Below are 13,730 nucleotides of genomic sequence, written 5' to 3' on the forward strand. Positions count from 1 at the left end.
TCCGTTCGGATCTCAGGTTTCTGTAAGAACCCGGGAGGGGCACACGGTGACACCAAGTAGGAATACGCATCAACCACATAAACTGTCAGATTCCGAAGAAGACAGCGTCTAGTGCTTTGCATCGTGTGCAAGTTATCATCTGCATCACTTACCTTGGCAAGACCTTCCATCCTCATTGAGGGTAAAACCAGGGTTGCAGGTGCAGGAATAGGATCCAGGAACGTTCGCACACAGTTGCTGGCAGTAGCCATAGCGACATTCATCAATGTCTGGAAGGAGAAATGCTAGCAAGGTGAGACATCTCTCCTCAATCACCAGTGCCACACCCGGCATCACCATTGGCATCATTATGGCCCATCTCTCCTGGAGCAGGACCGCCAAGGGAAGGGAAGGGCAAGTAAAGAGAAGACAGTACCGACCGACTGAGTGTTGGGGTTGGTGATAACCTCCGGGGCTAAGGCTCAATCTACCTTTCTAACCTTTCCTGCCCCATCTCAGTCCCATGAACACCTGAACCCGAAAAGCTATAGAAGAAATATCTGCTTAGGCTGGGATGTGGGGCAAGGCAAGCTCCGAGATTTTTATCCAACTCCAACATTCAATGCTAAAATGTATCCAACGTGGAGAATCAAATCTAGGATTCTATAGAAACCTCCCACTGCCCTGGGAAGAGACAAGTTGGCTTCAAGTGTAAGAGGAATCCATAGCCTTGCTCCCATAGGTTGTGTGCCAGCTCTATTAACAATAAATCTGTCTCGGTGTGCCTGGGTGGCTCAGTCAGTTAAGCGTCTGACCCTTGATAGCGGCTGAGGTCACGATCTCATGGTTCGTGAGTTCGAGCCCCACATCGGGCTCCGAGCCGACAGCATGGAGCCTAGTTGGGATTCTCTCTCTCTGCCCCTCCCCTACTCACGTTCTCGCCCACCCTGCCAAGTAACTAAATAAACTTAAAAAAAAAAAACCGCAATGACTCTGTCTCCCTCTCAGGAACAAGAGTGAGTGTAGGCCAGGAAAGGCAGGGCAGCAGGGCCGTCTAGAGACCTATGAATCCAGTAACATGAGGATGCCAGAGTTCGCCTTGGATCTCCTCCTTGCACCAGAGCAGACATAAAACTCTGGATAAACATGCCCCTTCCGAGCCATGACTGGCCTTTCCTGAGCAAGCGGCTCTGTGGGTGAATGGATCCTTTTAGCAGAGCTGGGCAGTATGCCCTCCCTGCTGACATGTACCAGTCAATGGGGAGCCTGATGTCATTGGGAAAGCACTTCCCAATACTCCAAGTTAATGGGCTGATGGGCAAGAGAATTCCCTCCTGTGAGATGGGACGCCTTGAAAGAAGCCTATAGGTGGAAACCAAGTCCCCACCTATATAATACCTGCTGGGACCAGCTGATCTGACTGTAGCCGTAACTGGTCCTTACTTACCCCCACCTCCCCCAAATGTTCTCTCCTGGGACCCCAGTTCCTTTGGAACCATTGTCCATCCAGGGCTCTGGAGACCAGCCCAGAATCTGTCTCCGTACCTGGTTTCTACCACCTACTGCCAGAAAGGACCCCATCTCCATCTTACCTATTGTTCAGTTGTTCAGCCCGCCTCAGAGCCTGTGCCCTGCCCTTGTGATTGAGTCATCTCTGAGTCGCAGCTACTTCTAACCTGGCCCACCCCACTGCCCATGGAGAGCGCTGCAGATCCTGCTTGGAAAGCACACTGACTTGTGCAGTTGCTGGGCCCAACTTTCCCAGGGTGCACTGGGACACGCCGCCAAGGCCAGGGAGGCAGTGGTGGGGGTTAGGGAGTGGGGAGGGCATCCTCTGCCCAGGGGTACCTTGGAGGAAAGGCAGCCCCCAGCCCCTCATTTTTCTGCAAAAGCAATGTCTCCAAAGGTGCACAGGATGGGTGGTATATGACTGTGGAACTTGGGTTTGGAAAGAGAAAGAATTTGGCCAGGAGGAGGCATGAGGTCAACCACAATTAGGAAAGGCCTTCACTTCAGATGTGAAGTGTGAGCGGGTTGCACATGTGGCACCACGTTAGGCCCCCAGGATCATGTCTCCCTAAGCTTCAGGCCCTGGTGGAAGAGAACAGCCCTCCCAAGGAGGTAAATGTCCCAGTTACCTGGCCCTAAGGGCTCTAGGACGAGGCTTGTGTTCCCATCACCTGGGCCTCTCCAGCGCCCCCTTGTGACGGAAAAAACTGGCCTGAGAGGAGCCAGATTTTAGACCCAGCTCGCCTTGTTCAAAACGTTCCCCCTCTTTGAGTCTCAGTTTCCAACTCTATAAAAGTTGGATGACATAATATCTAACATCCCTTCCAGCTCTGAGAGTCGACATATTAAGTTCCTGTACAAATAACTCACTCACACTGATCTGCTTATGTTCAAATCAGTGGCATCAAATTTTCCAGAATAGCTGAGGTTGGTTAAAACGCACAGCGACCCTCATATTCACAAATGCCACGTGCTGCCAGCGTTTTGGCGCATGGCTGGAAAAGAGAACAAGCCAAGTCCAGTCTGGCTTATCGGCCCCAAAGATGCTGCAGAGCTCTAGAGCAGACCAACACTCAAGTCTTAATCAAGAGAGTCTTGGAAAAAAAGAACCCTCTTCTCTTTTTTTGTTTCCATGATGTTGTTTGGATTTGCTTCTCAGCTCCTCCAGGACTGACTTTTGGGCAACAGAACAGTGTCTTAGAGAACTTAAACTGGTAGGGCTTTTCCAAGAAAACACAGCATAGAAATCACACCCTAGAAATAGAAATTGAAGTGACAGCTAGAGATTGCTATGAATTCATTCACTTGGCTAAACCAAAAAACCAGAGCGGAAGAAAAGAAAATCACCCTCCAGGAAAAATAAACAGAGAGATCATAGAGCAGATGCCAATGGCAAGGGACAAAATTCTCAATTGGTGACGACTGAGTCCTTAAGAGTAAAAAGACCACAACTCGTGGGGTGGGTATTGGGAGGGGGTGTTAGAATCTACCAAGCCACATTTGAGACCTGGAACATTTCTGTGACTAAGAAGTGTTCCCTTCCCTTAGCAGGATTTCTAACTAAAATAGAATAACCCTCACTTCCACAAACTTCCTGAAGGCAGGAGGCAGGTCTAGGTAAAATGAATACGAGCCCTTAAACGTTACAGTCAAAAACTCTGATAATGGCATTTGACCATGATGATCACAACTGGTTTGAACGGGCAGTGCTACACGCGAGCTGAATAGCCTTCTACCTCTCCCGCCCCAAGAAAATCCCACTGTCCGTGGACCACCCAGTTAGGCCCCCATTTCACAGTACCCCTGGCAACCATTCACTTCCAAGAGTTTCTGTGAGCCCCAGAGAGCTGTTACCTAAGCACTGGCCTTCCAGAAGCCAATAGCCATCGGTGCAGGAGCAGGTATACCCTCCTTCGGTGTTGATGCAAATCTGGGTAGGATTGCACTGGTGAGAATCCGTTGCACACTCGTCCACATCTGTAACACAGACATATTCCAAAGAATGTCAGCTACGTTTATCCAGAGCTCTGGATCCACCAGAGTTGCCAGCTGCTTGCTTGTCCTTCTGGGAAGAAGGTGATAATGTCCATGAGTTACATCCAAGGAAAGGATGCACCTCCCTGATGGATACCATTAGAAGACACTGACCCTTTTGGAGGGAGTAGACCTAGTCTTCTCCCCAGAAATCCACGAAAGAAAATAGCCAAGAAGAGACCACACATCCTTGGGGACTCTTCTGACATCCTGTCCCATCACTTTCTGAAAGCAGGTCACCTTGATAATAACCATTACTTGATTTGGAAACACATTTTGTCTAGGGCACCTGGGTGGCTCATTCGGTTGAGCATCCAACTTTGGCTCAGGTCATGATCTCGCCGTTTGTGACTTCAAGCCCCACATCGAGCTTGCTGCTGTCAGCCTGTCCGTGCAGAGCCCATTTCCGATCCTCTGTCCCCCTCTCCCCACCCCTCCCCACTTGCACTCTCTCAAAAATAAATAAAACATTTATTTTATTTTTCGGTTGAGCAGCTGACTTCAGCTCAGGGCATGAACTCAGGGTATGTGAGTTTGAGCCCCACGCTGGACTCTGTGCTGACAGTTCAGAGCCTGGAGCCTGCTTCCGCTTCTGTGTCTCCCTCTCTCTCTGCTCCTCCCCCGCTTATACTCTGTCTCTCTCTCTATCTCTCTGTAAAATAAACACTAAAAAAAACCCTTTTTTTAAAATCAATAAAGAAAAAAGAAACACATTTTGTCTTGGGCTTATTCATGCATGTGTTAAACAGGGGTCTGTTGTGTACCTGCGTGAGAAACACCTCTGAGAACAGAAGAAAAACAAACATCTCCTGTCAAAAGAAGCTAGTAGTGGAACCACTTGATTGTATCTATCCACGAAAATCCTTCAGCCTGGGGCTCCTGCACCTTCAGGAAGCTTCACGGAGGCTTCCGGCCTTCCCTCCGCTCCAGAGCTCCTGGGACTGATCTCTTGCTGCCTTCGGCTCAGCACTGGAGTTCCCTGCAAGGCTACATGCCCATGGCTGTCCGTCTGGCAGTGGGCAGTCAGCCCCTTCTCCTTAATCGAGAGCTTCAGAGCCTAGAGAGCAAACTACATCCACGGTCACATCCCTCAAGACCTCCGACGTACACACTCAGCACTCAAAACTGTCATAACTGCAACAAATCCTCCTGCCCTTTGTCCCCGCGCTGCACTTTAGGGGGGAGCGTTCCCGACGCCACACTCTCACTTGGATCTGGAGAAGGACACTTTCCCTAAACATTCATCTGTTCATTCCCGGCACAGGATCCACCGAGCGCCCTGGATCCGCCTGGCCCAGCACCAACCCCTCTCCTCGGTCAACCTCCCCTCCCTGTCTGTACCTTCGCAGGGCACCTTCCGTTTGCTTCCCTTATTACTGCACTTGGGGTTTGCCCATCCGCATCTTCCCTTGCCTCCTCCAAAGGGACCATGCACGGTTGGAAATAATATTAAAAGGTACTCACCGAGCACGTGCAGTGTGCATATGTGGTATACATATGTTACGTATGTCGTGTGCACATGTAGTCGGCGTGGGTCACGCGTGTATGTCATGTACATACGTAGAAGGCAAATGTAGTCTGTATATGTCGTGTGAGTGTGTAGTCTGCATGTATTATGTGCAGATATGACACCTCACATATGCTACCATATTTATTCTCACCATCGCCCTATGAGGGGGCCTCATGACACCCATCTCACAGATGGGAAAACTGCACTGATAGAGCAGATAAGTACCAAGCCAAGAGCTGAGCCCAGCTCCCTTCCCACCTGACTCCAAATCCCTCTATGCAGCTATGGCAGCGGTCACACTACCCAGGCCCAGGCAGGTTCAGAAGGGAGCTGGCAGACTTGGAAGAGGAAAAAGGGCTGGGGAGAGGAAAACTGGCTGCCTCTTGACACTGCAGACTGCAGACTGTGGGGGGCGCCTAGGGCCCCAAAGTGTGAATTCCTTGAGGACAGGGTTTTGTGTAGGACAGAGCTTTGCCGGCTACAAGCGTGGAAAGTGGGCACGACTGACTCAGTGAAACCTTCAGCCAGGTAAGCAACAGTTTCTCGGGGTCAAGCGACACCACTGTAATCCACCACCCACCTGCGACAAATCAACCCCAATGACACCAATCGATCCCCACCCTGCCCCAGCCCGCCAGGTGTCTGGGCATCACGTGGATTCAGGCTTCAGGCCGCTGAACGCCACGGCCTCCAAGAACCTGGTTCCAAGGTGGTGGCCGCCTCCACTCCACCCCAACACGTTGACGATGTGCAGCCTCCGTGGCAAAAACCCAGCTGTTCTTGGCTGCAGGAGCTCATGCCTCTGCCCTTGGCCTCCCTTCCACCCCCAGCTCTGCCCACCCAGCAAAGCCTCCCAGGGAAACCAGCGAATAATGCTTGGCGAGCAGCCACCCCTGCTCAAATCCGTATCGAAGACTATGATAATAAATAATGCCGCTATCGGCCAGTGCGTATTTACATTTCTCTGGCGAGGAGTGATGGATGGCAATTGTACCCTGGGAACAACATCGCCTTAGGAATTCTGCGCTCTTTTTCCTGCCTTGAGGGGATTAAAGGGTGAGCGAGACCCAAGGGGAGAAGAGCCATTAGACTTGGTGGTAGCAAGTTCCCAAGACTCTGTGTTTGGGCGGCTCGCGACGCACACAATGGGCCGCCAGACTCCCCGCAGAGAGAAGCCGAACACTCGCCGGGGGACCAGACGGCTCAAAAGGGCACGCGGCACCTGACCGCGCACAGGCGCGCGCATGCGCAGGCACGCACACGGGCATCTGCAGCTATGTTGGCCTGAAACTACCTCTTTAAAGTTCATTGTCTTAACAAAAAAAAAAAAAAAAAAAAAGGAAAAAAAAAAAAAGCAACTCCACCACTTTTACTGGGTTAAAGAATTAACTTCGTGATGGTCCACTTCTGTTGATGTACGTTCGAAAAACTGTATTTTCAACTTTCACTCGCTCACTGAGTGGATTGTCAATACATACGTATTTTCGAGAACCCTATAAATCCCTGGAGCTCTTGGAGGGTGTGTCTTGTCTTTATATGCTCAGAACATACCTGGTGTAATGCCGTGTCCATAGTAAATGTTCAGTAATTATCTGGTGAATGAACGAACACACGAATAATGAACATCAATGCCTTTAAGCCCCGACAAGTTTCCCCAGCCAGCAGCCGATAAGACCATTTCGGTGTGTGGACTTTAAAGGCAATCAGCGATCGACCCCACCGAAAACCACCATCGGTTTATACACCTGGTGGAGCAGAAACTAGAATGTTCTCGCTGTGAGGTTCCACCCGAGGCTGAAAGACTCATCACACATTCCAGCTCACAGCTGAATTGCTTACATTAAATACATTTGACTTAAATAACAGAAGGAAAAATACGTTGAGCCACTCCAAGGACATTCTTTGGCAAAGCTTCCTTTTCTGCATCAGTGGAAAAGTACAAGTTACAGCAACCTGAGTAAAGTGTCATTATCCGCGGATGCAAATCATGCCTGCTATTTCCTTTCCTGTGTGATATTCAGGAAGAGACTCCTAAGAAAGAACGCCGGGTCCATTCAGCCATCTTACACTCATTCACTCATTCATTCTTTTTTTCTGCTGTGGCTGTGTGTGTGTGTGTGTGTGTGTGTGTCCTCCCAAACCTCCAGGCTATTTGGGAGAGCTGGCCTTGAGTAGAGCCCTCTAGCCCTGTCGTTCCCGGAAGGAGACTCTGCTTAGAGGCCTCTGTGCACTCTCTGCCTCACTCCTGGGAGCTGTGGCCCGGTCAGCTGCCTGGGCACCAGGAGGATTCCACCAGATCAACCGTGACTCGTCCCTCCCCAGGCGGGGCAACGTCCACCACTGTCCAGGCAGCCCGCGCCCCAGCCACTGGAGGAGAGAGCTCGCTCACCTCTCCAGAACCTGGCGGCAGTTTGAAGCCCAGAACTGTACCTGCCCAGGAAGCAACTGCCCTCTGCAGTGAGTGGCACAGCTCTGCTGACCCGGGCAGCTTTGTCCGAGCCGTCGCCTCTTCCCTCCGACATCCCCGGAGTGGCCTTCAATGAACACATCCTCAATCTGAAACAACTGCTCACTTGGGAAAGTCACCAAAGTCAGTCACCCCCTTGACCCCCTCTCAGGAGGCTGCAGGCTGGACTGGGCTCCCAGGCCTTAGGACAGAGGCCCGCATATTAGGGACACTCACTGAGGACTTCATATGGCCAACTATGTCCCACGTCCCCGGCCAGACAGACAGCTTCACGTGGGCAGGTGTGCTGAGACAGTGTGAATAAAGGATGTCTGCCAAGTAGAATGGAGGAAGCGGATGGAGAAACTGACCTCAAGACATCAGAAGACCACTGGCAGACGACCCAAATGACAAAACGAATGCGCTCCTTCAGGCTGACTCAAGAAACACCAGGAGGAAGAGCCACAACTCTTAGTGTTAACTCGCAGGTTATTATATAAAGAGATCTAAAGGCAGGCATAACAGGCTAAATGTACTGCCATAAATTGTGTAATAAATCGGTTTGTGTACAAATACTATGCATATGGGAGCATCTGGGTGGCTCGGTCAGTTAAGCGTCCGACTTCAGCTCAGGCCATGATCTCACAGTTCGTGGGTTCGAGCCCCACGCCAGGCTCTGTGCTGACAGCTCAGAGCCTGGAGCCTGCTTGGGATTCTGTGTCTCCCTGCCCCACCCCAACTCTTTCTCAAAAGTAAATAAACATTAAAAACATTAAATAATATGCCTATGTATGCCAGCTATTTATTGTTGTATATTTATTACATTTCCACATTTATTCCTAAAAGTTAAAGGGAAAATACTTAAACTGTGTTCATAGTACGTGTTCTAATTGAAATTAAAGGTCTTTTAAAAAACTGGAAGACAAAACAAAACAAAACCCAACGATTCATCCATGCCCATGGGGAGAACATTCCCTAAGCCATTCTGCCCGCACTAAAGCCTAAGAGGAAAAAAGACCGAAGGGCCGAGACCTCCCCAGAAAGGGCTAATGGGTAAAAAAAATAACTTCGGGGGGAGGAAGAGCTGGATGTAAATCCAGGCTCCTGCACTCGATAACTAAGTATTACTGAGCAAGTTCATTAGTCTCTCACATCCTCAGGTGTTCTGCTAAATACAGTATTTGTGCACAGGTCCTATCACCACTGGCTGGCACATAGCAGGTGCCCAGGAAATTTTAGTTTCCTAAGTGAGGCGCTATTTCTAACAACTGTGAAAGATAGCGGGGAAGCATGGCTCCTGCCTCCACAGGCTTTGTTCTGGGATCCACCAAAGACACCAAGATGACAGCACTAGGGCTCAGTAAGACATGATTAGTCCAATGGTTCAACCATAGCCAGAGCCGGGGACCTCTCCCTGGTAGACACATGGCAGGCGATTGGGACAAGAGTGAAAAAAGGTAGGGTACATTCCTTCATGGGGTCTCAGCTTCCACCTCTGCACTTTGGCATCTGTGGGTCCATCTATGACTCCATAATCGCAGACGTCCAGCAGCCTAGGGGTATTTGTGTCTTGCTGAATTCCACAGCTAACTATGACCAATCTCTACACCATCTACGACTCTTCCTTCTTTCCATGTCTTCTGTTCTCCAATACTGTGGACAAGCGATGGGTCATCCTTGTGAACCTGTGTACACAACCACAGAGGAATGTCTCTGTTCTTGTGTGAGAACGGCCATCAGCCAAAAGGAAACATTCTCACTGGGTGACACTGGGAGAAATCGTCCAAAAGAGTTTGGAAGACTACACCTTTTCAAACGCCTTTTTTGGAAACGGCAAAATCATTTCCTGGGTAGTAAATTTTTACCCAGTGAAACAACATGTTTTCCCAGCCCATTTTTGTTCCTTCCTTGCTCAAGCTAATGGGGCTTGATAAGAAAGAAAATAACAATGGCACATTCCTACGCCTCCGATTGAAGCCAGTTTCAGGCCTGCTGCTGGGCTGGGTCAGTGCCATTTTTCAGCAAGACAAGCCCAGCCAAGGCTGGAAGCTACACAGGACCTACTTCCCAAACACCTGCTTAATTAAAGACCTCAGCGTTTGAGAACTCGCTTGTTGAAATCCAAGGACATCTGCACTCCATGTGTCTTATGGGTCCTGGGCAATAGTTAGGAACCAGATCTCTCTGTGTTTACAGCACTTTTCCCAATGCTTGATATTAAGCTTAGAATACAAAGCTTGCTCGTATGGCACCTCTAATTAGGCAACAAATATGTGCTCCGTTTTTCTAAACGACAAAAAATCCTTTCCTCTTGGATGAAACCAGCTAGAAGGCAGGTTTCAACTTCTCTGTGGATTCTATTTTTCTACCCATAAAGTGAGAGCTGGGAGGAGAGTTCTGGAAGGCCCCTTCTAGCTCTGACCTTCTACAGAAAAAAAAAAAAAAAAAAACAACTATGCAACTAATGGAGATCATATTGTTTGGTCTTGGGTAATTATTTTCATCAGAGTGCTTGGAAAACATCAGCTGACTTTAGCTGCTTTCAAAATGGGCAGTGAATTGGCCAAGCCCATTCACCTTTTGCCAACGTATGAATGGTCACTGCAGTTGTGGGGGGCAGGGACCAAGGAAGGGATGACACATATCTTCCTTCTTGAGTGCCATGCATCAAACTGTCCTGATGGTAAGGAGCCAAGACTGCTTACTACCAGCCTAGACGTGGTATTTTTTTTTTTAAAGGGCATGAGGCTTTAGTTATTACCATGACTGTAAACCAAACAAACAGGGCGCCCAAACTAGATTTCCACAGACTAAAATTCGTGCCATTTGTCCATCAACAGAGAAGGACTTTTGAACCTGTGCAAGCCAGCAGTTCCCAAACCTAGCTACCCAAGAGAATCACCTGACCCGATCAGAATGCCTGGGGTTGAGGCTTGGAAAGCTGTTTAAAGTAAGCTATGTGATTCCAGTGCAAAACCACGTCTGGAACTGGCCACACCAGACCGACACTTCACATACTTTGATGTGCATACGAGTCAGAGAGGACCTTGCTAACATGCAGGTTCCAGTTTGGTAGATTCTGCATTTCTAACATGCAACCAAGCAATGCCAACGCTGCTGCTGGCCCAGGGCGCTTCGTTCTGTATCCGTGCAACCTGCTCAGAGTTTAAGAGGCTGTTCAAGAGAGGCTAGGAGAGAATTTAAGTGTTCAACTATCAAGCCAACAATTCCTCGCTGGATATTTCTCTAAGATCAACCCTGCAGGTTACTATAGTACTGTGATTTTTAGAGTCTTATTAAACAAGTTCGTAGCACAGTCTAAGCCAGGCAGGATGCTTTCCTGGTGTACAGAAACATCCATGATTCGATTCCACCCTGTAAGTGCTGGAGTGCCTACTGCTGCGATGCCTTGGGCGAAAGTACTGTGCGCCTTCCAAAGTTCTTCCCCGCTTCAGTTTGCCGGGGGTGCGTGATTTCCTAGGAGTAAACTCAATTTTCTGAATATTAACTAAGTTCTTAGAAATAGTGCCCCTAAAGCGATGACAAAAAGTGCAAAAGATGCCAGTTAGAACAAAGGACGGTGGGGGACCTGGGTGGTTCAGTCCGTGAGCACCCGACTTCGCTCAGGTCATGATCTCACAGTTCATGAGTTTGAGCCCTGCGTGGGGCTCCGTGCTGACAGCTCGGAACCTGGAGCCTGCTTCGGATTCTGTGTCTCCCTCTCTCTCTGCCCCTCTGCCACTCATGCTCTGTCTCTCTCTTTCTCTTTCTCAAAAATAAATAAACATTAAAAAAAAGGAGAGGAAGAAAGGACGGTGTCTTTCCTCCAATGCAGACCATCCTTTTTCCACTGTCTAGGAATCACAGCTCTTAAATCTTAAAATCTCCATTGTGTCCTCCCACAGTCTCCTCCTCCTTGTCCCCTCTGAGCCTACTCCTGCCCCACTGCCCCTGACTTCCTTGTCACCCTCAGTGTCACAGTCCATGATCTCCTTGTCCCTGAACCTCTTCCAATGCTGTCTCAGTTAAGGGCATCACTGTTTTCTAGTATCCTGGGCTAGAAACCTCAAGCATCCCTACAATCTTTCCCTAACTCCCTATTCTCACACAATTCTCCTTCTGGAAATCTTTCCAATTCTCCTCTTTCTTTATGTCACCTCAAACACTTCAAGGCTTCACTGTCTTTTCTCTGAATGATCGAAATAACTTCATTACTAGTCTGCAGGCTTCCAGTCTCTCCCCCTCGACAGCAAGCTAAATACAACCTCCAGAACCATCCAAGACACAAAAATGATCATGTGGCTATACTCCTCAAAATTTTATATCGCCTCCTGAGAAACGTCAGAGCTTTCTTTTGGCACCTCAGCAACATAGCACATGAAGCCTACTTTCATACTCAAACATGTGCTAAGAACATCTAGCTTTATAGCACTTCATATTGTATTACATAGTTAGCTGTGTATGGCCCAGCTCCCTCCACTAAACCACGAGCTTCTTGAAAGTCAGAACTGGGTCTTATTCACATCTGTATCTTAAGCTCCCAACACAGTGCCTAGCATGATGGAAAGTATGGATAGAGTTTCCTGAAAGCAAGAGGGGAAAGTCAGTTAGACCACAGGGCATCAGAGGAAACCAGTTCCACCATCCATTCCTCTGGTGACTTGTATCTCATTCCCACGGGTTGAAGGATATCTGGCATCCAGCTTCAACTCCGGCAGAGCCTTAGGCCTCAGCCTGTAGTGCCTGGGGCTTTATTCCCATGCCAGTCTTTGCCCAGGGCTGATTTGAGAGCGTTCTCCACCTCTAAAGGCTTTGACACACCATGCGCTTGGCCCAATGGAGTAAGTTACATTTCCTCTTTGCTCTTAGAGAGCTGGATGTCCGGTCAAGGACAAAGTTTATTTTTAACCATCACAAGAAGGAGGAACACCAGAGAAGGGAAAAGATACACCTTCATTCTGGCCTGAAAATGGGCACCAAGCTCTTAGAGGACAACCAGGAAATCCTATCCATTTTTCAGGCTTGGGACAAAAATCCTCAGCCTGGCTGCCTATGAGAATACCCAGGTGTGCAAACTCACCCCAAGGAATGAGTCTGTCGTCAGCAACACACATTCCCTGCCAGGTCATGTTCAGAACACGATAACGAAATCTGCACGTGTTTTGTTCCCCACACCTGAGGTCAGGAACCCTGCTACAGCTTCTGACATTTGCTTTCTTATCTCTGAAATGGGGCCACTACCCCTGCCCTCCTAGTGCTTGCCGGCTAATGGGGAAGACTGACACTGAACAGAAACAGATGTGTGGAGGGCATTGCAGGAGGCTATGAGAACATATAACTGGGAGTGTCCCAAATCTGGGAGGTGAGGGCAGGTCTTGACACTGGACGGTGATGCAGAGAAATGGTTCCTTCACACACATCTATTCCTGGAACCCCAGGACAAGGGAGGGAAGTAACAGATGGCTCCTTCAACATAACAAATTACAAGCAATAGGCCAATAGGTGATTAAGAATATGGACATGGCATCCTGGGAGCAACCCACTATGTCTCCTCTCCTGCCCCCACCCCTCCACCTGGTTCCCCATCTCTAACAGACAAGCCCAGCACATCAGAGAATAACTGTTAAGGCTACAAGTCAAGAGGAAGTGAAACCTTAGGGCACAGGAAGAAGAAGAAGAGGTGACCATAGGGGAGAGTATGGTAGGGGTGCCGTCTCCTGGCTGAGGGGGGCCACATATCCTGAGAGTCTGGAAAGGAGGGCCCCACCTCAAAAAGCACAGACCTGAAGTAGCCACACCTGTTTCCCACCACCCTTTGGCCTTGGTAAGAGCTGAATTATATCACTTGAGACTTAAATAAATATTTGAACTAATTGAACACTTTTCAGGATTGCTTGTTTACTTAGCCAATGGGATAGGGGCTATCCTTTTACATCCACCCTTCTGTGGTCACTAGCAGATTCTGGATTGCTTTAGTGTGGAAGACAATGAGATGAAGGAGCTACATGTGGGGCCAACCAACTAACTTACTTGCCAGACCACTTTAGCACCTCCCCACAAAGAGCACAGTGCCCAAGTCCCAGGGTCAATGAAAAGCTAAACAGGATTCGTTTATGCCACATACATTCACCACGAGCCAGTACTGCTATAGGTACTAGGGATTCAAAGATAAATGACATGGGTCACATATGCTTACAGTCTAGTAGGGAATAGTCAAGGGAGCAGATAATTCCAACTCAGTATGGTCGGTTT

At 48.9% G+C, this 13,730-nt stretch overlaps 1 protein-coding gene across 2 annotated transcripts in view; it reads right to left on the minus strand.

The window, feature by feature from the left end:
- FBLN5 (fibulin 5) overlaps positions 1-13,730 on the minus strand; it is an 80,644-nt gene that overhangs the window by 20,475 nt on the left and 46,439 nt on the right. For both annotated transcript variants that reach the window (XM_042944111.1, XM_042944110.1), the window contains 2 exons: positions 3,343-3,465; positions 153-269 (listed from right to left, as the gene is read on the minus strand). In XM_042944111.1, coding sequence (XP_042800045.1) covers positions 153-269; positions 3,343-3,465 — 240 coding nt within the window. The remainder of the gene's footprint in view (positions 1-152; positions 270-3,342; positions 3,466-13,730) is intronic.

This window comes from Panthera leo, chromosome B3, assembly GCF_018350215.1.
Source record: "Panthera leo isolate Ple1 chromosome B3, P.leo_Ple1_pat1.1, whole genome shotgun sequence".
Taxonomy (NCBI): Eukaryota; Metazoa; Chordata; class Mammalia; order Carnivora; family Felidae; genus Panthera; species Panthera leo.